The following is a 25,116-nucleotide window of genomic DNA, read 5'->3' on the forward strand; positions in this document are numbered from 1 at the left end:
GAGAAAACAGAGGTCATTCAAGTGAGACACAAAATCAAATGCCTTTTCTGCCTGTGGTTGGGAACACCTTAGGAAAATTCCTGCTCACTTCCTCTTCATATCCAATACAAAAGACATATACAAAACCAAATATTTACAAGACACAAACCTAGAGAGCATCGTCACTGAGACAAACTAGTACACAAGGACTTCAAACGCATTTGTGAAAGCAAATGTCGCCTTCCCAACAAATCCCAAGAGCAGCAACAAATTCTGTCGCTTCAAATACAGTCATATATCTTCCATTTAAATTGCTGCAATGTTTCAGTCCTATTTATTGCATACACTGTGACGGGCAACGAGAGAGGTGGTTTCAATTTAGCATTTTTTTTTAAAATCTTCCCTCGCCGATATATGTTTAAACCTGACAGAACTCAGAATGCTTGGCAGCTAATCAGGTAACCCTTTAATCATACCGTGCTTGTTAAAAGCAGCCAGAGCTTTGCCGATCAGCTGACTGCAGCTTATCATTAGAAGGCTGGAGCATTAACTGTGAACACAGAGGGATGTAATCTGGTCAAATATTTATCCTACTTTTTCAGTCCCTGCTGGCAGCTGGTTCACATGACTTCACATTCTGTCTACTCCAGAGGCATTTTATGATTAGCTGCACTTTTCAGACAACAGTAATCTAAATTCAAGACATCACTTCAGAAAAGGTGTGAAACAAGCTGGTTATTTGCAATGAGATTGTTTGCCGTACCTTATGATACAGAGAAGATAGAAGACAACAAAAGCAGTGAAGGGAAGAATCAGGAAAACAATTAGATGGGTAATGCGTATCAAGGAGTACAAGAAAGAATTATAGGATGTGTATAAAAACAAAAAGACTTGGATGTATATAGCGCCTTTCACGACACTGGAAGTCTCAAAGCACTTTACAGCCAATTCAGTACTTTTTGGAGTGTAGTCACTGGTGTAATGTAGGAAATGTGGCAGCCAAATTGCACACAGCAAGCTCCCACAAACAGCAATGTGATAATGACCAGATAATCTGTTTTTGTTATGTTGATTGAGGGATAAATATTGGCCAGGACACTGGGGATTACTCTCCTGCTCTTCTTCGAAATAATGGCCATGGGATCTTTTACGTCCACCTGAGAAAGCAGACGGGGCCTCGGTTTAACATCTCATCCGAAAGATGGCACCTCCGGCAGCGCAGCACTCCCTCAGCACCGCACTGGAGGGTCAGCCTAGATTCATGTGTCCATCCCTAGAGTAGGATGGGAACACACAACCTACTGACTCAGAGGTGAGAGTGTTACCCACTGAACCACAGCTGACAAAGCAAAAAGGGAGATTAAGAAAGCTAAAAGGGAATGTGAAAAGTCTGAAATGGAGCAGGCTGGATTGAAGTATAATCCAGGTAGCTGTGGGAATCAGTGGGCTTGTGATAGGTGACAGTGGAAAGTCCATCCCTGGAGACAAAGGGAGAAGTCTAAGCAGATCAGGGAAGAGTCAGAGATGGACCATGTAGAGATAAGGGATGAGAAATTTGAAGCGTAGTTATTAAAATTGTCCAGATCATGGTGAAGGCAGGATGTAGTCATCGATATTTTTTTATTCATTCATGGGATGTGGGCGTCGCTGGCAAGACCAGCATTTATTGCCCGTCTGAATTGCCCTCGAGAAAGTGGTGGTGAGCCACTTTCCTGAACACAAATGAGTGGTTTGCTCAGCCATTCCGGGAAGCAGTTAAGAGACAACCACATTGGTTTCATATTATATCTACCATTTCCTTCCCGAAAGGACATTAGTGAACCAGATATTTTTTTTTAACGACAATCGGTAGTTTCACGGTCACCATTACTGATACTAGCTTTTTATTCCAGATTTAATTAGCCGAATTTAAATTCCCCCGCTGTCGTGGTGGGATTTGAACTCATTAGTCTCCGATCATTAGTCCAGGCCTCTGGATTACTTGTCCATTAACATATCCGTTAACATTACCGCTTAATAGAAAGAGGACAGGGAGGGGGCCCACGAGTAGAAGTGGAGCAAAGAGTGTTTGACACAAGACTGGCATAGCAAGGACCCATGTGGGATCACACGGTGACATCTTTTACCTGGAACAAGTGAACGAAGTTGATCCACATCTCAAATGTGATCATACCAAGCCTATCTCGTCACCCCTCGCTGCTGTCCAAAGGGACCATTCTCTCTGTGACACCTACTCTCTTTTGCCTGGTACAGGACAATAGGTGTCGGTGGTACAGGATATTCGACACATTCTCGTTCACCACCTTCCAAAACACTGCCCAGGACCTCAAACACCCCTTTCGTGTGTGACAGCAATTTACACATGCTTCCTCCAACCATGTGTATTACATCTACCATACGCAATGTGGTCTGCTGTACAGTGGGGAGACCGCTTTGCCAAACACCTCCACTCTGTCAGCAACTGCGATCCCGAGATTCCTGTCACTTGCCATTGCAATTCAGATTTCTACTCGCAATCCAAGTCTTTGGTCTTCTACACTGTTCCAGTGAAGCTCAAGGAACAGCACCGTAACTTATTAGACACTAGCCTACCCTCGGGCCTTAATAGTAAACTTAGTAACTTCAGATCTTAGCTTTAGCCCCCACTTTCTTTTCAGCAGGAGTCTCTGACGATGTAGGATGGTGTGTCGGTAATTTGGGGGAAGCGGGGTGAGAAGGGACAATGGGCTGTGGACCCTCCATTGGAATATCGTGGGCAGGGCAGTCTGTACCCTTGGCATCGACCTGCTTTTTCTTACTTCTTCCTGGCTGGTGTACACTGTTGCATTGAGCCAACTTTCCCTGCTTCCATTTCCAACCACCTTAGCTATTCGCACACTCTCGGAGTCACTTTAATGTCTCTCAATAACCTTATCAACTCATGTCCGTATCACGTCAGCCATCTCCACGAAGCACTTTTTTGGTTTGAGTGCATGTCGTGTATGCATGAGTTCCCCCCACTCTTCCATTTGTTTTAAACGCTGTACATCGGTTCTATTTTCCAGTTCTGATGCTGGGTCTACACCTGAAATGCTAACTTGTCTCTTCTCTTTAGAGATGCTGCCTGACCTGCTGAGCGTTGCCAGCATTTTCAGTTTACTTTCTTGGTTTCAGGATTCAGCTCAAAAAATAAAGTCTAAAAGGACATGTGATGAAGCTGAAGCATGTCACACAAGTGAGTCATGAGAAATACAATCTACAGACAGAAACAAAAATAGAGGTGAGGAGAACTGTGAGGGAGAATAAAATAAACTTGCTCACCACACAAGCAGAAATAGAAAAGGCTTTTTATAAAACCAATTAAGAAAAACAGAATCATTAAGGCAGGGTTTGGGCCACTCAAAAAAGAACATTATGAGATTATTATGGTGGAGAAGGAAATGGCAGTCGCCTAATGAATACTTTGCTTCAGTGTTTCACAGACTGAAGGAAGTCTTCAAAGGCGTATGGATGAGAAAGTAGAATGGGAAGCAGTAAACACACGCATTAATAAGGAAATGGCTCTTAATGGGCTGAGAGCATTAAACTTACATGTCCAGCACCAGATTACTGAGATATGTGAGGAGAAAAGTAAGTAAGAAAGACTTGCATTTCGATAGCGTCTTTCACAACCTCAGGATGTCTCAAAGTGCTGTTCAGCTAAATTAAGTACTTTTTGAAGTGTAGTCACTGTTGTAATATAGGAAACACAGCAGCCAATTTGCACACGCCAAGCTCCCACAAGCAGAAATATGATAATGATCAGATAATCTGTTTTAGTGATGTTGATTGAGAGGCGAATGTGATGTCGTCAGTGGGGCGGAAGCGCAGGCGGGTCAGTTCCATAAAAGATAAGGGAATAAGGGGTTATGGGGAGCGGGCAGGGAAGTGGAGCTGAGTCCATGATCAGATCAGCCATGATCTTATTGAATGGCAGAGCAGGCTTGAGGGGCCTTATGGCCTACTCCTGCTCCTATTTCTTATGTTCTTAGAACGGACGTCGCTCCAAGTCGTCAGCGCCGCTCTGACGCGTCACAACGTCCCTCCCCTTCAGGTAAAGGGGAACTCTGCAGCCACTTTAGTGGCAAACACTGGGCCAGCAGGGAGGGTTTCGGCCCGGCCAGCAGCCCAGTACCCAAGAGGGGGTGCCAGGCTGCCTGCCGGCGGCCCAGCCGAACCCATGGCCACCGTTGTCGGGCCGACCTGGCAGTCGGCTGACATTTAAAATAAAATGGCGACTGCAGCAGCGCGCCCTCCCCTTTAAGGGCGGACCCGCCACCCAGCCACAAGAAGCTTTCCGCCAGGGAAAGCTGTCGGGGGCACTGAGCGGCGGCCAATCCGCTTCCGGGGGGGGGCAATTTCCCACGGGGGACGGAAAGGCGTCCGCTGCCGGTCGACAGGGGTTGGCGCGTGCCCAACGGGGCGGGAAGATGGCTGGGGCAGTCCCGTATGCAGCTCCGAAAATAAAGGAGGGCAATTTTCAAAATGGCGGCCCCTCCGCGTTGACCGAGCGGTGAATCCTCACTGACCCACAGTCGCCTCTTTGAGGCGGTTACGGCTCTTATAGAAAAGGGAAATTTCGGCCCGCTCATGTTCACAAGCGTCAATTTACTGATTCGCCTCTCCCGATCACCGTAACCTCCTCCAGCCCTACAAGCCTTCGAGATATCTGCACTCCTCCAGGTATGCATCCCTGATTTTAATCGCTCCACCATTGGCCCTAAGCTCTGAAATTCACCTCGTTAACCCGCTCCACCAATACTCCCTTTGAGTTACGCGGCCGGGCAGCGCTGTGGAGCTCTCGCGCAGTCGCCTCGCCGGCTTTTAAATGGAAAAAAAACGTGCATTTTGAATGGGCCACGCAACCCCCCCCCCAAAAACTGAAGGGAACATTGCTCTCTCTACCTTAAAGATGCTGCTTAAAACCTACCTGTTTGACTGAGCTTTTGATCACCTGCCTTGATATCTGCTTATGTGGCTCAGTGTCAAGCTTTGATTGATATCACTCGTAAAGTGCCTTGGGATGTTTTGCTAAGTTAAAGGTGCTATATAAATGCATTACCACCATCAAGTTGTTGTTGACTGACATCACCAAGACCGATTCCACCATGTTGGCAATTGAAACATGGATGCTGATTCTAAGAGAACAGCTACATGTTTTCACACGACAGATCGATACATTGCACAAAGTACTTACCCCAGGAACAACGGAGTAGGTGCCCTCTGGTGGGAAGACACATGGAGCTACTGTATTGACGGGACTGCTGGGAGGTGGGGTCACTATTAAACCAGTAGTACTAATGTGGACCTGTTAATAAAGAGAGAGTGTATATTAAAATCACACAGCCACAAGTACTACACTGTATCATCAGCAAATCACACCTCAAAACATAAAGCAGCGTTCAAGTAACAGATCGGTTACATCCTTCAGGTACATGTTAATCCTTTTGGAACATCATAAATAATGCCACCCAGAACTTTCCACGGAAATGTCTGAGTAGTTAACAAAAGTGGACATTCAGCATCCTCCTCAAAAAAAAGAGGGAACTAGAAGCTGTAAGAGAGTAAAGCCATGGTTGAAGAGATGTTTATAGGCGTTTTTTGAAGAGGAATATGACATGGTGGAGATATTTTGATAGGATTTTAGGGAGCTCACTGATTGGATAGACGAGAGAAGCTGGGGTTGTTCTCCTTAGAGCAGAGAAGGTTGAGAGGAGATTTGATAGAGGTGTTCAAAATCATGAGTAGATAGAGAGAAACTAGGTTGATTTCAGAGATGAGGGGGTTGACTTATGAAGACAGGTTGTGCAGGTTGGGCCTATACACACTGGAGTTCAGAAGAATGAGAGGTGATCTTATCGGAATATATGATAATGAGAGGGCTCGACCAGGTGGATGCAGAGAGGATATTTCCAGTCATAGGGGAAACTAAAACTAGGGGACGTAGTCTCAGAATAAGGGGCCGCCCATTTAAAACTGAGATGAGGAGGAATTTCTTCTCTCAGACGGTTGTAAATCTATGGAATTCTCTGCCCCAGAGAGTTGTGGAGGCTGGGTCATTGAATATATTTAAGGTGGAGATAAACAGATTTTTGAGCGATAAGGGAATAAAGGGTTATGGGGAGCGGGCAGGGAAGTGGAGCTGAGTCCTGATTAGATCAGTCATGATCTTACTGAATGGCAGAGCAGGCTCGAGGGGCCAGGCGGCCTACTCCTGCTCCTATTTCTTATGTTCTAAACTGTTCCCATTGGTGGAAAGGTCGAGAACCAGAGGACACAGATTTAAGGTGATTGGCAGAAGAACCAAAGGCGACATGAGGAAAAACTTTTTTTACGCAGCGAGTGGTTAGGGTCTGGAATGCACTGCCTGAGGGGGTGGTGGAGGGTGATTCAATTGTGGCTTTCAGAAGGGAGTTGGATAAGTAGCTGAAGAAAAAAAATGCAGGGCTGCAGGGAAAGGGGCGGGGGAGTAGGACTAGCTAAGGTGCTCTTGCAGAGAGCCGGCACGGGCTTGACGGGCCGAATGGCCTCCTCCTGTGCTGTAACCCTTCTAGGTGGAGATATTTTGTGAGAAGATTTTAGGAAGCACATTGATTGAAATAACAATCACTGGTGGCAGGGCAGAGGGAGTGAGGGACAAGTAGTAGTTTGCTGTCAAAGGATTGTAGAGCACAAACAGACTGGATAATATTCGCAAAGCCACTAAGGCATTTGGAAACAATGGCACATCAATTCACCGGAACACAGGAAGTCAGTGGAGCATAGCAATGATGACTGAATAGCCATTTCCGGAATAAAATGCAAAATGGCATTAGGATTCATCATTATGCAATGTATTTTTAAGAATTATACGCCTCCTCATCCCTCCACACCCTCATGGGTCAACCATTGCTGCCTTCCATCAGCTGGTTAGAGAGAATACTGAACGAGGAACCTCCCAAATAACAACAACTTGTATTTATATAGCGCCTTTAACGTAGTAACACATCCCAAGGCGCTTCACAGGAGTGTTACAAAACAAAATTTGACAACGAGCCACACAAGGAGAAATAAGGGCAGGTGACCATAAGTTTGGTCATAGACGTAGGTTTTAAGGAGCGTCATAAAGGAGGAAAGAGAAGTAGAGAGGAGGAGAGGTTTAGAGAGTGAATTCCAGAACTTAGAGACTAGGCAGCTGACGGCACGGCCACCAATGGTTGAGCGATTAAATTCAGGGATGATCAAGAGACCAGAATTAGAGCATCAATATTATCCTCTCTGGTTAAGATGTAATGCACTGTACTAGTTAGGATTAGTATCTTCCAGAATTAAGTGTCCAATGTTTCAACTTGGAATCAGTAATCTCACCTACGAGGACAGATGACCTCACCACTAATCCTTTCCAGAAGTCAACCTTCTGGTTGAAATTGCAATTGAGTTAGGTGGGTGTCACATATATACTGAGCAAATGGAGCTGTAATTACTTGTGATTTTAACACTTATAGAAGTTAGAAACTTCGAGATCAGAGCCACCTTAACTAATCCAAACATTCCTTTTTTTTTAAAAAAACTGTATTTTCTATTCTGAGCACTTTTGATTCTCTGCAACTAAAACTGCTAGGATTGATATACAAACCACAGGGAGAGTAAATTGGAAAGAACAGGGCTTCATTTGAGCCAAATATAGGACACAGTTTTGAGGGACAAAGCTGCTTTTCTTGAACACCCAATCTATTACAATCTTTGCGCGGATGTGGTGTTGCAATATCCAAATGTACTTAGTTCCTGATAAATGACGGGAAAGCTACATTTCAAACTTTCCTCTGTCTTTGCAACCAAGATAAACAGTTGAAGAGAAACAATTGGCATGAACTTTCCCACATTCAAGAACTCAAAAACCACAGTTCCTACGGCTTGGACACTTGGGAGGATTTGATGGCGATTCGAGTCAAACCAACCAAATCTAGAAGTGTGTTTTGAAATTTGACGATTCACTTTCTTGTAAAATTAGTGTCTTCTCTTCATGAAACCTGGTGTGTGTGTTGAAACTATAAATGTGAGAGAAGGAAGTTAACAGATCTAACTTGTAAGTGGCAAAATAAGCCAGACTACCTCTTCATACCCAAATACCTGTTGTTCAAATATAATGGTACTGCTTTGTTTATCTTAGTTACAGTGTCAAACTAAGTAATAAAACGGCCTAAATGATTAAGAATTGCATCAATGGTATTTCAAAATGATTTTCAACTTGCAAGGTTACTAAGTTCCTTATTAAAACTTGTGAGGAAAGAACAAAACTAGGAGTCATAAATTTAAGATAGTCATTAATAAATCCAATAGGGAATTCAGGAGAAACCCAGCGAGTGATTGGAACTTGTAACTCGCTCCAAAAGGAGTAGTGAGGCGATTAGCACAAATGTAATAGCAAAATATTATGGATGTTGGAATCTGAAATAAAAACATAAAATGCTGGAAATACTCAGCAAGTCAGGCAGCATCTATGGAGAGAGAAACAGAAGCATAGATGCATTTAAAGGGAAGCTAGATAAACACGAGGGAGAAAGGAATAGAAGGTTATGCTGATTGGGTTATATAAAGAGGGGTGGGAGGAGGCTGATGCCGAGCATGAACACCAGCATGGACCAGATGGGACAAATGGTTTGTGTCTGTGTTGTACATTCAATGCAATTCTATGTAAAAGATTTGAAGGTGATCAGGAAAATTGCACCATCTAAAAGCGCCTTTCACATCATACTCCACACAAGCTAATGACTACATCTCAGGACCACTGACTAACCATGATTAATGTGATGAACCAATAACAACTTGCATTTATGTAGCGCCTTTGGTGTAGTAAACCATCCCAAGGCATTTCACAGGAGCGTAAACAAACAAAGTTGAACACCGAGTCACTTAAGGATATATTAGGACAGATGACCAGAAGCTTGGTCAAAGAGATGGGTTTTAAAGAGCATCTTAAAGGAGGAGAGGTAGAGCGGCGGTGAGCTTAGGACCCAGGCAGCTGAAGGCACCACCGCCAATGGTGGGGCAAAAGAAACATCGAAACATAGAAAATAGGTGCAGGAGTAGGCCATTCGGCCCTTCGAGCCTGCACCACCATTCAATATCATCATGGCTGATCATGCAACTTCAGTACCCCATTCCTGCTTTATCTCCATACCCTTTGATCCCTTTAGCTGTAAGGGCCATATCTAACTCCCTTTTGAATATATCTAACGAACTGGCCTCAACAAATTTCTGTGGTAGAGAATTCCACAGGGTCACAATTCTCAGTGAAGAAGTTTCTTCTCATCTCAGTCCTAAATAGCTTACCCCTTATCCTTAGACTGTGACCCCTGGTTCTGGGCACCTGGGTTAGTTCTATGGCTCTTATCAAACATCTCTTCTACACCCAAGGTATGGTGGCCACCCGAAACAACTGTTCGGCATTCAGTAAACGTCTATCTAAAAGTGGGCAGAGGAAACGTTTCAAGGACACCCTCAAAGCCTCCTTGATAGAGTGCTGCATCCCCATCGACACCTGGGAACCCCTGGTCAAAGACCGCCCTAAGTGGAGGAAGTGCATCAGAGAGGGCGCTGAGCACCTCAAGTCTTGTCACCGAGAGCATGCAGAAATCAAGCGCAGGCAGAGGAAAGAGCGTGTGACAAACCAGTCCCACCCACCCTTTCCCTCAACGACTGTCTGTCCCACCTGTGACAGGGACTGTGGTTTTCGTATTGGACTGTTCAGCCACCTAAGAACTCATTTTTAGAGTGGAAGCAAGTCTTCCTTGATTCCGAGGGACTGCCTATGATCTAAAATCACTGGCAGATGTATCACTGTAAAGATTATGTAAACCAGTAGAAAAAGTGGCCCCAAAACAAACCGCGATTATCACATTATAAGGGTTCCTGTTTTAGTTGCCACTAACATGAGAGTTGCTCTTGGCAAGAACCCATTTCATTCTAATTTGTTTAACTTTTATGCTACACATATCTATTCAATATCTGCCCCTGAAGGAAACTTTAGTCACAAGATCGTCTGCACCTGTGGCTCCCTTTGTCCAGAATCCTTTGTAGTCCACTTATTAAAATCCTAAAAGAGCTATAATAGGTTCCGCAGAATCATTTTAATATACTTTGAAAGATCAAAAGATAGAGTTGGGCAATGAAGACCATTCTTACATGATTCATCCAGACAGCCGACAGTTCTCTAATCACAGCAGCCAACATTTCGTACAAATGTTTTACTCCATGAGACTACCCAGAGGTCCATCCCATCTTCTGGCATTTGTGCTAAATTTAATCTTCACCAGTGTGAATCTGTGCCCCTACTGGCATGGTTTAGGCTGAAGTACTGCATTTTTATAGATTTATCTTTTCTATATGGTTTACAGTTTTATATGTACCTCAGTAAAAGTCACTTCAAAGTCACTGATTTCCCAGTCTGAAAAGCCCCAGTTCCTTTGGGATTTTAGCATTACTCAGTCGTATGATGCTCGAGAGGTGTTTCATGGCTCTTCTCTGCATTGTCCTCAAAGCTTGAATGTCTCCCTTGTGGGCAGAAGTGGACAATACTCAAGGGGTTTTCTGACTGAAGTATTGAGCAGTTTAAACTTGAACTTCTAAGAATGCACCCTGCCGGTCTGTAACATAGCATTCTATTTACTTTGTCAATTGCTGTTCCACAGTGCACAGAGAGAGCCTGCATAAAAACTAACATGGAAATAGGCCATTCGGCCCATTCAATCCATGTTGGCATTTACCCTCCATGCGAGCACATAGTCCCAAACACATTAAACCACCCAGTTTCCATATCCCTTCAACCCCTTTTTCCTGAAGGCAGAGGGGTGACCTATTAGAGGTCTTTAAAATCATGAAAGGTTTTGATAGATTGGTTACAGAGAGAATGTTTCCACTTGTGGGGAAGAGCAAAACTAGAGGCCATCAATATAAGATAGTCACCAAGAAACCCAATAGGGAATTCAGAAGAAACTTCTTTACCCAGAGAGTGCTGAGAATGTGGAAGTCGCTACCACAGGGAGTGGTTGAAGCGAATTTAATGGGAGGCTAGACAAGAAGAAGAAGGGAATAGAGGGTTATGCTGATGAGAATTAGATGAGGAAAGACGGGAGAAGGTTTGAGTGGAGCATAAACATCGACATGGTCTGGTTGGGCCGAATGGCCTGTTTCTGTGTCATATATCCTATATAATCTTCTGTGATCATCTTCTCAGGGCAACGAGGGATGGGCAATGCCAGCCTCGCCAGCAATGCCAATATCCCAAGAACAAACAAAAATCTCTTACATTTAATCTTGTATCTATGGCATCATCACAGTATTCAACTGTTTGCTAAATGATTCCAATCTGAGTAAGATTCCCAGATCGCCGTCAAATATCTGAATTATTTAACATCTAGAAACACAGAGAAGTATTGTTTGGTGCCCTGGAGGACTGAAACAGACAAAAGGCTAATGAAAGGGGACAGCATTCAGTCTGCTCCTGATAATTAACAGCCCTTCCAAAGTGTCTTCAGAAAAAAAAGTGCCAAGTAGATGATCTGACTTGGCTTTCTCCTGAGGTTCCCATTACCATAGATGCCACTGTCTAGCCAATTCAGTTCACTTCAAGTAATGTTAAGAAGTGGCTGAGTACACTGCACACAAAGACCCTGACAATATCCCAACTGCAGTGCTCCCTTAGTCAAGCTGTTCACTGCAGCTATGACACAGACATCTGACCAACAATGTGGAAAATTACCGAGCTATGTCCCATCTGCAAAAAACAGAATAACTTAATCCGGCCACTTACCGCTCCCTCAGCCTCTTCTCAACCTTCAGTAAAGCAATGCAATGAGTCAACAACACAGCTATCAAGCAACACCTACTCACCAGTAACCTGTTCACCAATGTTCAGTTTGGGTTCTGCTAGAACCATTGACTCCATCACAGTCTTGACCGAGACACAAATACAAGAGCTAAATGAATATCTGACACCAAGGAAGACAGTTGCGGCTGTCAGAGGCCAATCTTCGCAGCCCCAGGACACGGCTGCATAGTTCCTCAGGGAAGCGTCCTCGGCTCAACCATCTTTAACTTCTTCATTAATGACCTTCCCTCTTCATATAGGTCAGAAGCGAGTCCTCTCTCTGATGACACGTGTACAAGAAAGACTGGATCGATTACGCTTATATTCACTGAAATTTAGAAGAATGAGAGGGGATCTCATAGAATCATAAAATTCTGACGGGATTGGACAGATTAGATGCAGGAAGAATGCTCCCGATGTTGGGGAAGTCCAGAACCAGGGGTCACAGTCTAAGGATAAGGGGTAAGTTATTTAGGACCGAGATGAGGAGAAACTTCTTCACTCAGAGAGTGGTGAACCTGTGGAATTTTTTTACCACAGAAAGTTGTTGAGGCCAGTTCATTAGATATATTCAAAAGGGAGTTAGATGTGGCCCTTACTGTTAAAGGGGTCAAGGGGTATGAAGAGAAAGCAGGAATGAGGTACTGAAGTTGAATGATCAGCCATGATCATCTTGAATGGTGGTGTAGGCTCGAAGGGCCGAATGGCCTACTCCTGCACCTATTTTCTACGTTTCTATGTTTCCTCCAATAATGAAGCAGCCCTTGACAACCTGCAGCAGAACCTTGACAACACCCCAGACTCGGGCTGTCAGGTAGCAAGTACTAAGTGGCAGATAATGATCACCAGTGACTAGAAGAGCAAGGTAGAGGCTGGGCACTCTATTAATGAGTGGCTCACCTCCTTACCCCTTCAAAGCAAAACTATGATGGAATACTCACCACTCGCCTGGATGGGTGCAATTGAAATGCTCAGGAAGCTTGATGCCATCCAGGACAATGCAGTCCAGTTGATTAGCACTACTGGCTCTGGACTCGATTATGTACCCTTTCCATCAGCAGACATTGCGATTTAGTGCGTATGATCTAAATGGTGCACTGCAGCAATTTCCAAAACTTATTCCAACAGCACCTCCCCACGCTACAGCCTCCACCACCAAGAAGGACAAGAGCAAACAATGTTGTTTGAACACCTTCACCTCCAAATCACACACCGTCCTGACACGGACAGATATCGCTGTTCCTTCATCGTCACTAGGTTAACATCCTGGAATTCTCCACCTAATGTCATCGTGGGAGTATCATTACCACAAGAACGACAGCAGGACAAATAAGGTCAATCACCTTTCAGAATAACGAGGGATGGGTGAGAAATGCAGACTTGCAAGAACTATTTTTTTTTTTTTAATGTGCACTTCAGTCGAACTATGGAATACAACAATGTACATTTAAAATAGAACTATCCATTCAATTGTCATTTACATTTCTGTAGTTCCCCATCCAATTTCTCTTTTTCGTAATGGGCAACAGGAAAGACCTGGACCCAAGCTTTAAACGACATTATTGACGGTCAGAACACAGGAAAGCCAGAATGAGAACATCAGCAACTCGAAACAATGAGAATGTCAGAGGCAAGTTAGGCATTGCAAGGACTCTGAAGATTACTGTGAGAGGAGTAGCATAAAAATGCAGTACACAAATAAGACAAGGCAGGAAAGAGGGTACATGGACTGCTAAAGGAGGAAATAAACCATAGAATCATTCAGTACAGGAGGAGGCCACTCGGCCCATCCGTCTCTCAGAGAGCTATCCAATTAGCTCCACTCCAAGTTCCCTTTAAATTTCTTGGGGTGGGCGGCCCATTCAAAATACCGGGCATGCGTGGTTTTTCCTATTTATGCGCGGTGAGCCGGCTGCACGGGAGCTGCAGAGCACAGCGCGGCCACACAGCTTTACGTGACCATCGCTCCACTCCCCCCATAGTCCGGCAAATGTTTCTTTTTCAAGTCTATCTCCAATTCCCCTCTGAAAGTTACAACTGCATCTTCTTCCACAACCATTGCAGGCAGGGCATTCCAGAACATAATTCTATGACTTTTATAATAACGTCACGGTCACAACAGATCCCTTCAGAACTCGCGAGCAGCCGGAACAACGAGGCGCGGTACCTGAGAAGGAGCGCTGCAGGAGAGTCCACCCAACTCACTGATGCGAGCTGCGGCTGTTGGGTTACTGGAGCTGATCAGGACGGGAGGGCTGATCTCCATCGAGTGGCGGTTTTGAGATGACTGCGACGCTTTGTTGGACATGGTTAGCGAGGTGAAGGAGTGGCGCTTTTTGGTGTTCTTCTTCGTGATGTCTGTGGGCTTCTGGGCAGAGTTGCTGTGGGTGGCACCCGAGGTAGTGCTGCTTCCTTCTCCTGAATCGACTCCTCCAGAAGTGGTGGCTGAAGGTTTATCCAGCTGTATTAGCTGTTTGGCTGTTGAGTTGAACTAGAAATAGAAAAAAAATAGTAAAATATATTCTCAAACTACGGAAATAACCCTGTATATATTTATATAGTATTGGCATGCTGCTGTTGGGTATAAAAGGACTTACTTTATACTTTTCTCATTTGCATATGAAAGAACGTTGCACTGCAAAACTTTGCTTAGTTTTTTAATTACCATCTGTGCTGAACCAATACTTCTCAACTGAATGGACAGATTCAGCGCGCTGCTGCATCAATCAGCTCGAATTTTAATTTTGAGTGCAATCCAAATTAAATTTTGAAATGTTATCACTGTCGTTTACAAATATTTCAGCACTAAAAACACTGAATAAACTGGAGGTTGGTGCTATTAGCATGTCTGCAGCAGAATGATTATGGCATTTGCTTTGCACTTTCCAGTGTTATAACACCAAATTAGCGCAAGAATTGTGAACGAACATGCAAAATGAGCCTGTAAACTGGAGTATAAATTGGCAGCTCATTTCAACATGATCTGTGATCAATTTATATTTTATCTTGGGAGGCATCTATATATTATAAATAAATTATATTATATATTATAACATTAATATATTATTAATTCCAGTGCGATAATGAGGGAGCAGTCAGAGAAACATGAGCTCACTGGGTTAATCTCCTCACAAAGTGCTTTACAAATAATGGATTTCATTTGAAGTGGAGTCATTGTTCTTACATAGGCAGCCAATTTGCACACTGCAATATCCTACAAACAGCAATGAGATAAAGGACAGGTCAAAGGTGGGTTATTTTGAGGAGGCTTGCGATGATGGCAGTTTTCAAAGGGACCTATGAAATTAGTTTCCCCTATGATGGTACCTGAAGATAAGGACCCATTGATGGTGCCTGCTAGTTTGGAGACCGGGAGAGAGCGCTATGTGGCCAGCGGTTGAGGCAGGAAGGAATCAAGTGAGCAGTGGGTTTGGGAGAGGAAATGGCGACAGGGATTACTACTGCAATGGGTTGGGGTCTGGGGGAGATCAAGGTCAAAAGACAAATGAGATGTAGCAGCATAAACAAATGCAAGATGATCCCAATTTTGGAGATGAACATAAGAACATAACAAAATAGGATCAGGAGAAGGCCATTTCGCCCCTCGAGCCTGCTCCGCCACATGATAAGATCATGGCTGATCTGATCATGGACTCAGCTCCACATAACCCTTAATTCTCTTATCGCTCAAAAGTCTGTCTATCTCCACCTTAAATATATTCAATGACCCAGCCTCCACAGTTCTCTGGGGCAGAGAATTCCATAGATTTACAACCTTCTGAAAGAAGAAATTCCTCCTCATCTCAGTTTTAAATGGGCGGTCACTTATTTTGAGACTATGTTCCCTAGTTTTAGTTTCCCCTATAAGTAGAAATATCCTCTCTGCATCCAACTTGTCAAGATCCCTCATTGTCTTATATGTTTCAATAAGATCACCTCTCATTCTTCTGAACTCCAATGAATATAGGCACAACCTACTCAACCTTCTTCATACGTCAACCCCCTCATCTCCGGAATCAACCTAGTGAACCTTCTCTGAACAGCCTCCAATGCAAGTATATCCTTCCTTAAATACGGAGACCAAAACTGTACCCAGTACTCCAGGTGTGGCCTCACCAATACCCGGTACAGTTGTAGCAGGACTTCTCTGCTTTTATACTCTATCCCCCTTGCAATAAAGGGCAACATTCCATTTGTCTTCCTGATTACTTGCTGTACCTGTATACGAACGTTCTGTGTTTCAAGCACAAGGACCCCCAGGTCCCTCTGTACTGCAGCACTTTGCAATTTTTCTCCATTTAAATTATAATTTGCTTTTTTATTTTTTCTGATAACCTCACATTTTCCCACATTATACTCCATCTCCCAAATGTTTTGCCCATTCGTTTAACCTGTCTATATCCCTTTGTAGATTTTTTGTGTCCTCCTCACAATTTTCTTTCCCACCTGTCTTTGTATCATCAGCAAACTTGGCTACCTTACACTTGGTCAATATAGATTGTAAATAGTTGAGGCCCCAGCACCGATCCCTGCGGAACCCCACTGGTCACTGTTTGCCAATCCCCCATTTCTCCTGACTCTGTTTTCTGTTCGTTAGCCAATCCTCTATCCATGATAATATATTACCCCAACCCAGTGAGCTTTTATCTTGTGCAGTAACCTTGTGAAGAAACTCGCGAGGTTTGCTACAGTTGCTACTTGAGGTAAGGGTTAAGGGTGTGATCCATTAACCTAAACCAGTCAACACTGAACTCCATGATCTTCTTTGAAAAGTGCCACAGTATCTTTTACAGCTATTTGAGCAGACTATTGGAGCTTCAGGTTAAAAGACAGGCAGGCTTGCATTTATATAGCACTTATCCCGATCACAGTACGTCCCTAAGCACTTTACAGCCAATGAAGTACTTTTGAAGTGTAGTCACACTGTTGTAACGTAGGAAACGCGATAGCCAATTTGTGCACCGCAAACAGCAACTTGACGATGACCAGATAATCTGTTTCAGCGATGTTGGTTGAGGGATAAATATTGTCCAGCAAACCAGGGGATAACTCCCCTGCTCTTCTTCAAAATAGTTTCATGCGATCTTCTTCGTCCGCCTGAGAGGGCAGATGAGGCCTCGGTTTAACATCTCATTCAGAAAATGACAGTGCAGCACTCCCTCAGTGCTGTAGTGGAGTGTCAGTGTCGCTTTTGTGCTGACAGTGACTTCTGGAGTGGGACTTGAACCCATAACCTTCTGACTTGAGCTGAGGGTGCCAACACTGAGCCACGGCTGACATATGAAGCACAGCACTTCAGACACTGCAGCACTCAAGTGCTCAAACTCACAGTGGGGCTTGAATTGTGACTAAGAGGTGAGAGTGATTACAACAACGAAGATTTCAGGAAGCTTTTGAAGGCACAATAGCAAAAGGGAAAGTGGTTTAGAATTAAAGCTCCGGAGGACAGAGGCACAAAGATCAAACAAATAATTACATGAACATATCGACACAACAGGAATGTTGTCCAACTCATAGTTTATCAAATAAAGTCAAAAGGGGTTGTGTCCACATTGCTAAATAAATTGCGTTTCGAGATACACGGTTGTATATAGAAATAAGTAAAACAAAGTTTTAATAATCTAAAAAAGAGGGAGGTTTTATTTCACGAACACTACGGTAAGAGAATAAACTTGAATTCAATAAACACTTGCCTGCCCTACTTTACTGCTGTCGTGACTGTGGTCCCAGGCAGACAGGAATAACATGAATAAAATCATATGCTGACTGGTGTGATATCGAACGGTGAAGAAAACATGACCACAAGCTCAACTCAGCTGTCCCACATGATCTGCATTAACCGCTGACTGGAGACTTCTAGCTCCTGTTGTATTAACACGACTACACTGAACGCACCTAGCCTCCCTGTGCTGGAGAACAAGGCCTCACTGCCATACAAATTCTAGCCAGCAACAACAACTTTTATTTATATAGCGCCTTTAACGTAGTAAAACGTCCCAAGGCGCTCCACACCAGTGTTATAAGACAATACAAATAAATTTGACACTAAGCCACATAAGAAATTATGGCAAGTGTTTGGTCAGAGAGGGAGGTTTTGCGGAGCGTCTTAAAGGAGGAAAGAGAGGCAGAGAGGTTTAGGGAGGGAGTTCCAGAGCTTAGGGCCCAGGCAGCTGAAGGCACGGCCACCGATGGTTGAGCAGTTATAATCAGGGATGCTCAAGAGGGCAGAATTTGAGGAGCACAGAGCACAGGCATCTCGTGGGGTTGTAAGGCTGAAAGAGATTACAGAGATAGGGAGGGGGCGAGGCCATGGAGGGATTTGTAAACACGGATGAGAACTTTGAAATCAAGGTGTTGCTTAACCGGGAGCCAATGTAGGCCAGCAAGCACAGGGGTGATGGGTGAGCGGGACTTGGTGCGAGTTAGGACACGGGCAGACGAGTTTTGGATGTCCTCAAGTTTACGTCCGGTAGAATGTGGGAAGCCAGCCAGCTGTGCGTGGAGTAGTCAAGTCTAGAGGTAACAAAGACACGGATGAGGGTTTCAGCAGCAGATGAGCTGAGGCAGGGGCGGAGGCGGGCTATGTTACGGAGGTGGGAATAGACGGTTTTAGTTAAGCCGCGGTTATGAGGCTGGTAGCTCATTTCAGCAACACGCAAAGTAGCACTTTCACCAGGAAACCACGTCACAAGTGTGTCAGTCACCTTTGCAAAAAGTAAATCCTCCATCTTTTACACTAAAAAAACTTGTTGAAATAAAATATGTGCCCACATACGTCTCCCACCTGCTGAAAGTGATGGCTCACCTCAACGTACGAAATTGGGAATATTCCTATCTTGTCTCCCAACATTCCTTCAGCCCAGTTTTCATCCACTCGGCGTATCACTGTCAAGATATCATCCTGAAGGGGAAAAATAAATGAGCTCTTCTGGGAAACCAGTGATCCTCTGTTACAAAATAAACAAAATCTACCACAATAAGGAGAACTAGGATTTGGAAGCGGTATGTAAAATATTTAATGATGCTTTGTCGAGTCGAGGTAGACTTCGGTCATGGCTCAGTGGCTGATTTTAATGATTTCTCGGGTGAAGTTGGATGCATCACCATTATAAATATGCATGCGATTTACATTAAAAACAAAATCAAAAGAGTTTGTGCTGATCTGACATGACAAAACCCCTTCCTGATCAGTATTATAGCAAGTTCGCATTACTGAAACATCCCTCAGATTTTACATCTTGGGGTAAATGGTACAAAAAAAAAGCATAGCTTCTCACAAAACACCCAGGGCAGAGTCTGGTTATTTTATGATTACCATAATCTAAAGGTAAAGGAAAACCCATTGTTGGTACAGGTTGAACCTCCTTTATCCGGAACCAACCTACGTCCAGAACCATTCCCGGCCACTGGATGGCACATGCGCAGAACTGATATGAACAAATTGAAATCCTTCCTCGTTGCCAACTCCCGCAATCGCCACCGCCCCCCATGATTTCTCTGCCGCACTCCCAACCCCAAGCCTGCCAGCCCCGATATCCCCTTGCTCAGTACCTGTACCATCCAATTCAACGTGACCACCCGTCGTCCGGAAAAATCCCTTATCCAGGACAGGCCATGTCCCGAGGGTGCTGGATAAAGGAGGTGCAGCCTGTATATATTGAATGCTGCACTGTGAATAGTTTGGGCACAGAATAATTCCATAGAAACACTCCCAAAAGTCGAGGAGGAAACCCTCACCTTTGAGAATGGCAAGCAGTCTTTATCTGCTTCCTTATCCTTCACTTCAAAGTCATAAAGTGCTTTGCACTGTGGCGGAGGCTGAGGTAAAGGTTTAATGATCTGCACAAAGTTGGTGGGGAAAAAACCATGGACACCATTGAGCTCCCCGTGGTACCAATTCTCATCCACTTGTCGTCGCAGGATAATGATGTCGCCCTTGTTGAATTTGAGATCGCCGGGCTCCTTTCCTTCATAGTTGTATAATGCTTTGGCACACGGGAGTTGAGGTATACCCTGCAACACAATACAAGTACAATTTTAACAAGTATAGTTTCCTCTGACACGGCCATACATTATGCAACAGCTCACATATAATTCTCACACTCCCAGAGAAGTGCAATTTTGAACGTGGACTTGCAAACATTTTCATGGGAAAGATCTGCCAGTAACAGTGCTTGGTGAATTTTTTTTAAAATTTGCATCTCTCAAAGTGAGGGAATTAAAACACTTGGAAAAAGTATTTTATTGGCTGCAAAGTGCCTTAGGACGTCCTGAGGTCATGAAAGGCACTAAGTTCGTTCGTTAACCTTGGACATCATGTGTTGGCATTGGTTACACTTGGTGGGGCTTCCTCTACTCTGCCCCAACAATGTCACACACCATCCTGACTTGGAAATATATCGGCCGTTCCTTCATCGTCGCTGGGGTAAAATCCTGGAACTCCCTCCCCCAACAGCACTGCGGGAGTACCTTCAGCACACGGACTGCAGCGGTTCAAGGCGGCGGCTCACCACCACCTTCTCAAGGGCAATTAGGGAGGAGCAGTAAATGCTGGCCTTGCCAGCAACACACACATCCTTTGAATGAATAGATATTTTTAAAGTGTGCCTCAGGCCCAACTTGTGCAAATTGTTCACAGTGCACCATTCTGAATTTTTCGGTTTTTCACATCACCCATCTGCATGGTCGGAGCAACAGGCCGTTCCGTGATGTTGGCCAACAGCCTCTGAAAACCAGTTCAAAACTTCCCAAACTTATTCCACTTAAGTTTCTCACAGTTGTTGTTTCATTGACTTGGGCTAGATTCAAATGCAGCTCTGAATAAGTGAAGAAACATTGGGCCCAAGTTTCCACAAGAAAAAAAATCCTCGGTAGTCTGCACCTACTTACAGGTCCTCTGGCCCTTGGCGCAGTCAGCACGAGCTGTGGGGGGCGGAGCCAGGTCCCTGCGCTGAAAACAGTGCCGGGACCTCTGCACATGCGCGCTACAGTCGGCACGCAAGTGCAGTAGCTCCAGGCACCGAACTGTGTGGGAGGGGCCCGAAGCACGCAGCCCCTAGCCCTATGGCCTCACTGGGGCTCCTCCCACGGCCAGCTCCTGCTCCCCGCCTGACCAGACCCGACACCCGCTCCCCCCCCACCCCGACCCCCGCTCCCCCCCAGACCCGAGACCCGACACCCGCTTCCCCCCCCGCACCGACCCGACACCCGACACCTGCTCCCCCCCCCCGACTGACCCAACCCGCGCTCCTGTTCCCCGATCCGACGCCCCCCCCTCCCTCTCTCTCTCTCCCTCCCTCCCTCCCTCCCCTCTCTCTCTCCCTCCTCCTCTCTCCTCTCTCTCCCCCCCTTCCCCTCCCCCCCTCTCTCTCCCCCTCCCCCCCCTCTCTCTCCCCCTCCCCTCTCTCTCCCCCCCCCCCCTCTCTCTCCCTCCCTCCCCCCCCTCTCTCTCCCTCCCCCCCTCTCTCTCTCCCTCCCCCCCCTCTCTCTCTCTCCCTCCCCCTCTCTCCCTCTCTCCCTCCCCCCTCTCCCTCTCTCCCCCCATCTCTCTCTCTCTCTCCCCCCCTCCCTCTCCCCCTCCCCCTCTCCCTCTCTCCCTCTCTCTCTCTCCCCCTCCCGCTCAGCGGCACGAACGGCTGCAGAATTCTCCCTGGCTGAAGCACTTTCACACAGGTAGGAAGATGGTTTATTTAATCTTTTCGTGGCTTATAAATGTTTATTCCGGTTGGATTTATTTGTATAATATTTGTAGAAGTATAAATAAGGATTTATTGTCGAATTTAATGAGTTCCCTTCCCTCCCCACCTCGTTCTGGACGCCTAATTTGTAACCTGCGCCTGATTTTTTAATGTGTAGAACAGGTTTTTTCAGTTCTACAAAAATCTTCACTTGCTCCATTCTACTTTAGTTTGGAGTACGTTTTCACTGTGGAAACTTTCAAATCAGGCGTCAGTGGCCGGACATGCCCCCTTTTGAAGAAAAAATTCTGTTCTAAACTAGAACTGTTCTGCCTGACTAGAACTGCAGAAAAAAAAATGTGGAGAATTGCGATTTCTAAAATAGTCCGTTCTCCACCAGTTGCTCCTAAAAATCAGGCGCGAATCATTTGGAAACTTGGGCCCATTGTTCCAGTGCACCGCACCACTCCGTCCCTGGCCAACAACAACACTCACCAAGTTCCGACAGGATACTTGGCTCCTCACAGCTTCTCTCATTTGAAAAGTACAGTCAAATCTTCAAACAAGAAACAAAATGTACCAGACATTGTACACTATGCAATGAGCAAACATTACAAGTAATAGACACAATTTTCTAGCATCCTGTATTTGTGTATCTGTCAGAGTATTACATTGCAGCCTGACAGTTTTCAGAAACTCCGAGATGACACCAGTATAAAGAACACACTGCACTCTCGGGATATCTCAGTAATAGATAATGAAATAACACAGTGCCTTGCAGCAAACATCGAGCACGTTATAACTTTGAAGTGGATGATGAATAATATTTGTGTCAGGCTGAGGTAATGAAGGCAATGAGAGAGGAAGTGGGAACTCGGTGGCCTTTAGGTCTGGCCCGATTGCTTAAAATGGTGTTTTCTAACTCCGAACCATCCAAATGTTCCCAAGGACATAACTGGGTGGGTGCGTGGGTGGGGGGGGGTTAGTTAAGTACATTTAGTGATAGACCATGATCACCTGGAGCACCCTTGATTTTCTTAGAAAGTTGGGCAGAAAATTTCCTAGGTTTTCCCCTACGAACATTAACCGTGGCTTTTATTTTTAAAACTTAACTGTCCCAGGAGCTGGAATTCCAAATGATGAGGTGGGTGGTGGTTGAGACTACACTGTCCAAGAGAGGGTGAGCATTGATGGGCCTTTTCTTATCTTCCTTTCCCTATGAAAGGTTGGATATGAATGAGGACCAGTCACTTGATGCAGAAACATGCATTTTGCAAATGTTCTCCGTTTAACATTGGTGTTACTTGTGTTAGCTGTGGCAAACGAGCCAAAGGTGGGCAGAGGAAACGTTACAAGGACACCCTCAAAGCCTCCCTGATAAAGTGCAACATCCCCACCGCCACCTGGGAGTCCCTGGCCAAAGACCGCCCTAAGTGGAGGAAGTGCATCCGGGAGGGCGCTGAGCACCTCGAGTCTCATTGCCGAGAGCATGCAGAAATCAAGCGCAGGCAGCGGAAAGAGCGTGTGGCAAACCTGTCCTACCCTCCCTTTCCCTCAACGACTATCTGTCCCACCTGTGACAGGGACTGTGGTTCTCATATTGGACTGTTCAGCCATCTAAGGACTCATTTTTGGAGTGGAAGCAAGTCTTCCTCGATTCCGAGGGACTGCCTATGATGATGATGAACTTTGATACAACATTTTCAAGATTCCCCCACCCCCTCCCCACCTCACCCCCTGCCCTAGCCTTCAGTGAAACAGGATAGATACCTCAATTTGGGACAGTAGGTAAGCTTTAACAGCAGTAACAGTAAAACACCTTTTCACCGAGGAGCCACGACACTTAGTTAGGAACATATAGGGACAGGAGTGAGCCATTTAGTCCCTCGAGCCTGTTCTGCCATTCAATGAGATCATGGCTGATCTGGGACCTAACTCCATATACCCGCCTTTGACCCTTGTCCCTCAATATCTTTGCGTAACAAAATTGATCAATTTCAGATTTATAATTAACAATTGACCTAGCAACAATTGCCGTTTGCGGAAGAGAGTTCCAAACTGCTACCACCCATTGTGTGTCGAAGTGTTTCCTAACTTCACTGGTGAAAGGTCTGGCTCTAACTTTTAGACTGTGCCGCTAGTCCTAGAATCCCCAACTAGCAGAAATAGTTTCTCTCTCTCAGTTCCCCTTAATATCTTGAAAATATGATTAAAATCACCTCTTAACCTTCTAAATTCTAGGGAATACAACCCTAGTTTATGTAATCTCTCCTCGTAATTTAACCCGAGCTCATCTTTTCAAATGCTTGGAGCCTTTAAGGAACTTTGAGATTTGTTGCATTAGGATGAAAATGCAAATATGGAAACGTGGAAGATGGCAGACATTTAGATGTGATAATGGGTGTATCTTCTGTTTTATTCTGCACACCATCTTTATTGCCAGCAAATGACACCTTCTGTTTGGAAACCAATTCTTTCGCATTGCCGTATATCATTTCACAGCTCTCGATCCGAGGCAGCCGAGACGTGTGCATGTCAGCATGATTTATAACTGAGAAACACACTGAATTGGTAATGCAAAAAAAAAAGATAGCTGGAAGCAAATTGAAGTATGTAGCACAGTTTGATCGGCATAAATTAAAACATCTGAAGCCTGTGTACGGAGATGGGTACCTCCTAAATACGCACAGCACTGCCAAATATTACTAGACATAAAAAGCCCTTGATATTAATATAACTGGAACTCCCTTCCCAACAGCTCAATGGGAATACCTTCACCTCACGGACTGCAGCGGTTCAAGGCAGCGGCTCACCACCAACTTCTCAAGGGCAATTAGGGATGGGCAATAAATGCTGGCCTTGCCAGTGATGCCCACATCCCATGAATAAAAAGAACACTCACTGCATCGTGAAAATTAACAATTAAAACAAAAATTACACAGAAATGGGACACCAACAACTATTCCACAACAAAGTTATTAAAGTGGACAAAAAAAAAGGGGTCAGTCACAGCAGTGGCCCCAGCACCACTTCCCATATTTTACCAGTCTGAATAGCTGCGCTTTATACCTCTAGTCTCTGTTTTCTGTTTTGTAACCAACTTGCCATTCATTCTGCTACATGTCCCCTGACTCCACATGCTCTGACCTTAATCATGAGTGTACTATGCGGTACCTTTATTGAAGGCCTTTTGAAAATCCAAATGATTACATCTACTGCATTACCCTTGTCTGTGAACGGTCTCTTCCAGCCTGCTGACACACCAGCGAGTTCACACTGAGGAGAGACCGTTCACCTGCTCAGAGTGTGGAAAGGGATTCGCTCAGTCACCCACCCTGCTGAGATACCAGCGAATTCACAAGTGACTGCAGGAGTTGGATTGTGCTGTTATTCACATCCCTACTGAATCGTGTTTATTCTGTTAGTTGGGATTTGTTTCTGATGATAACCCTTCAACTAGGCTGGAGTTTAATATTTTGATATTTCAAATAACAGTGTGTCGATATTTGATGTCTCCAAGATAAGAGGAGGCTAATTGATGTCCTGTTACTGACTGCTCCATTTTTGATCGGGGTGGAGGAGCGGTGAGAGATC

The 25,116-nt window shown here is 44.9% G+C and overlaps 1 protein-coding gene across 2 annotated transcripts in view; it reads right to left on the reverse strand.

Moving 5' to 3' along the window:
• sh3rf1 (SH3 domain containing ring finger 1) overlaps positions 1-25,116 on the reverse strand; it is a 217,688-nt gene that overhangs the window by 57,188 nt on the left and 135,384 nt on the right. For both annotated transcript variants that reach the window (XM_070877994.1, XM_070877985.1), the window contains exons 3-6: positions 19,583-19,858; positions 18,651-18,746; positions 14,013-14,336; positions 5,195-5,305 (exon numbers count right to left, since the gene is read on the reverse strand). In XM_070877994.1, coding sequence (XP_070734095.1) covers positions 5,195-5,305; positions 14,013-14,336; positions 18,651-18,746; positions 19,583-19,858 — 807 coding nt within the window. The remainder of the gene's footprint in view (positions 1-5,194; positions 5,306-14,012; positions 14,337-18,650; positions 18,747-19,582; positions 19,859-25,116) is intronic.

Source organism: Pristiophorus japonicus, chromosome 1, assembly GCF_044704955.1.
Source record: "Pristiophorus japonicus isolate sPriJap1 chromosome 1, sPriJap1.hap1, whole genome shotgun sequence".
Taxonomy (NCBI): Eukaryota; Metazoa; Chordata; class Chondrichthyes; family Pristiophoridae; genus Pristiophorus; species Pristiophorus japonicus.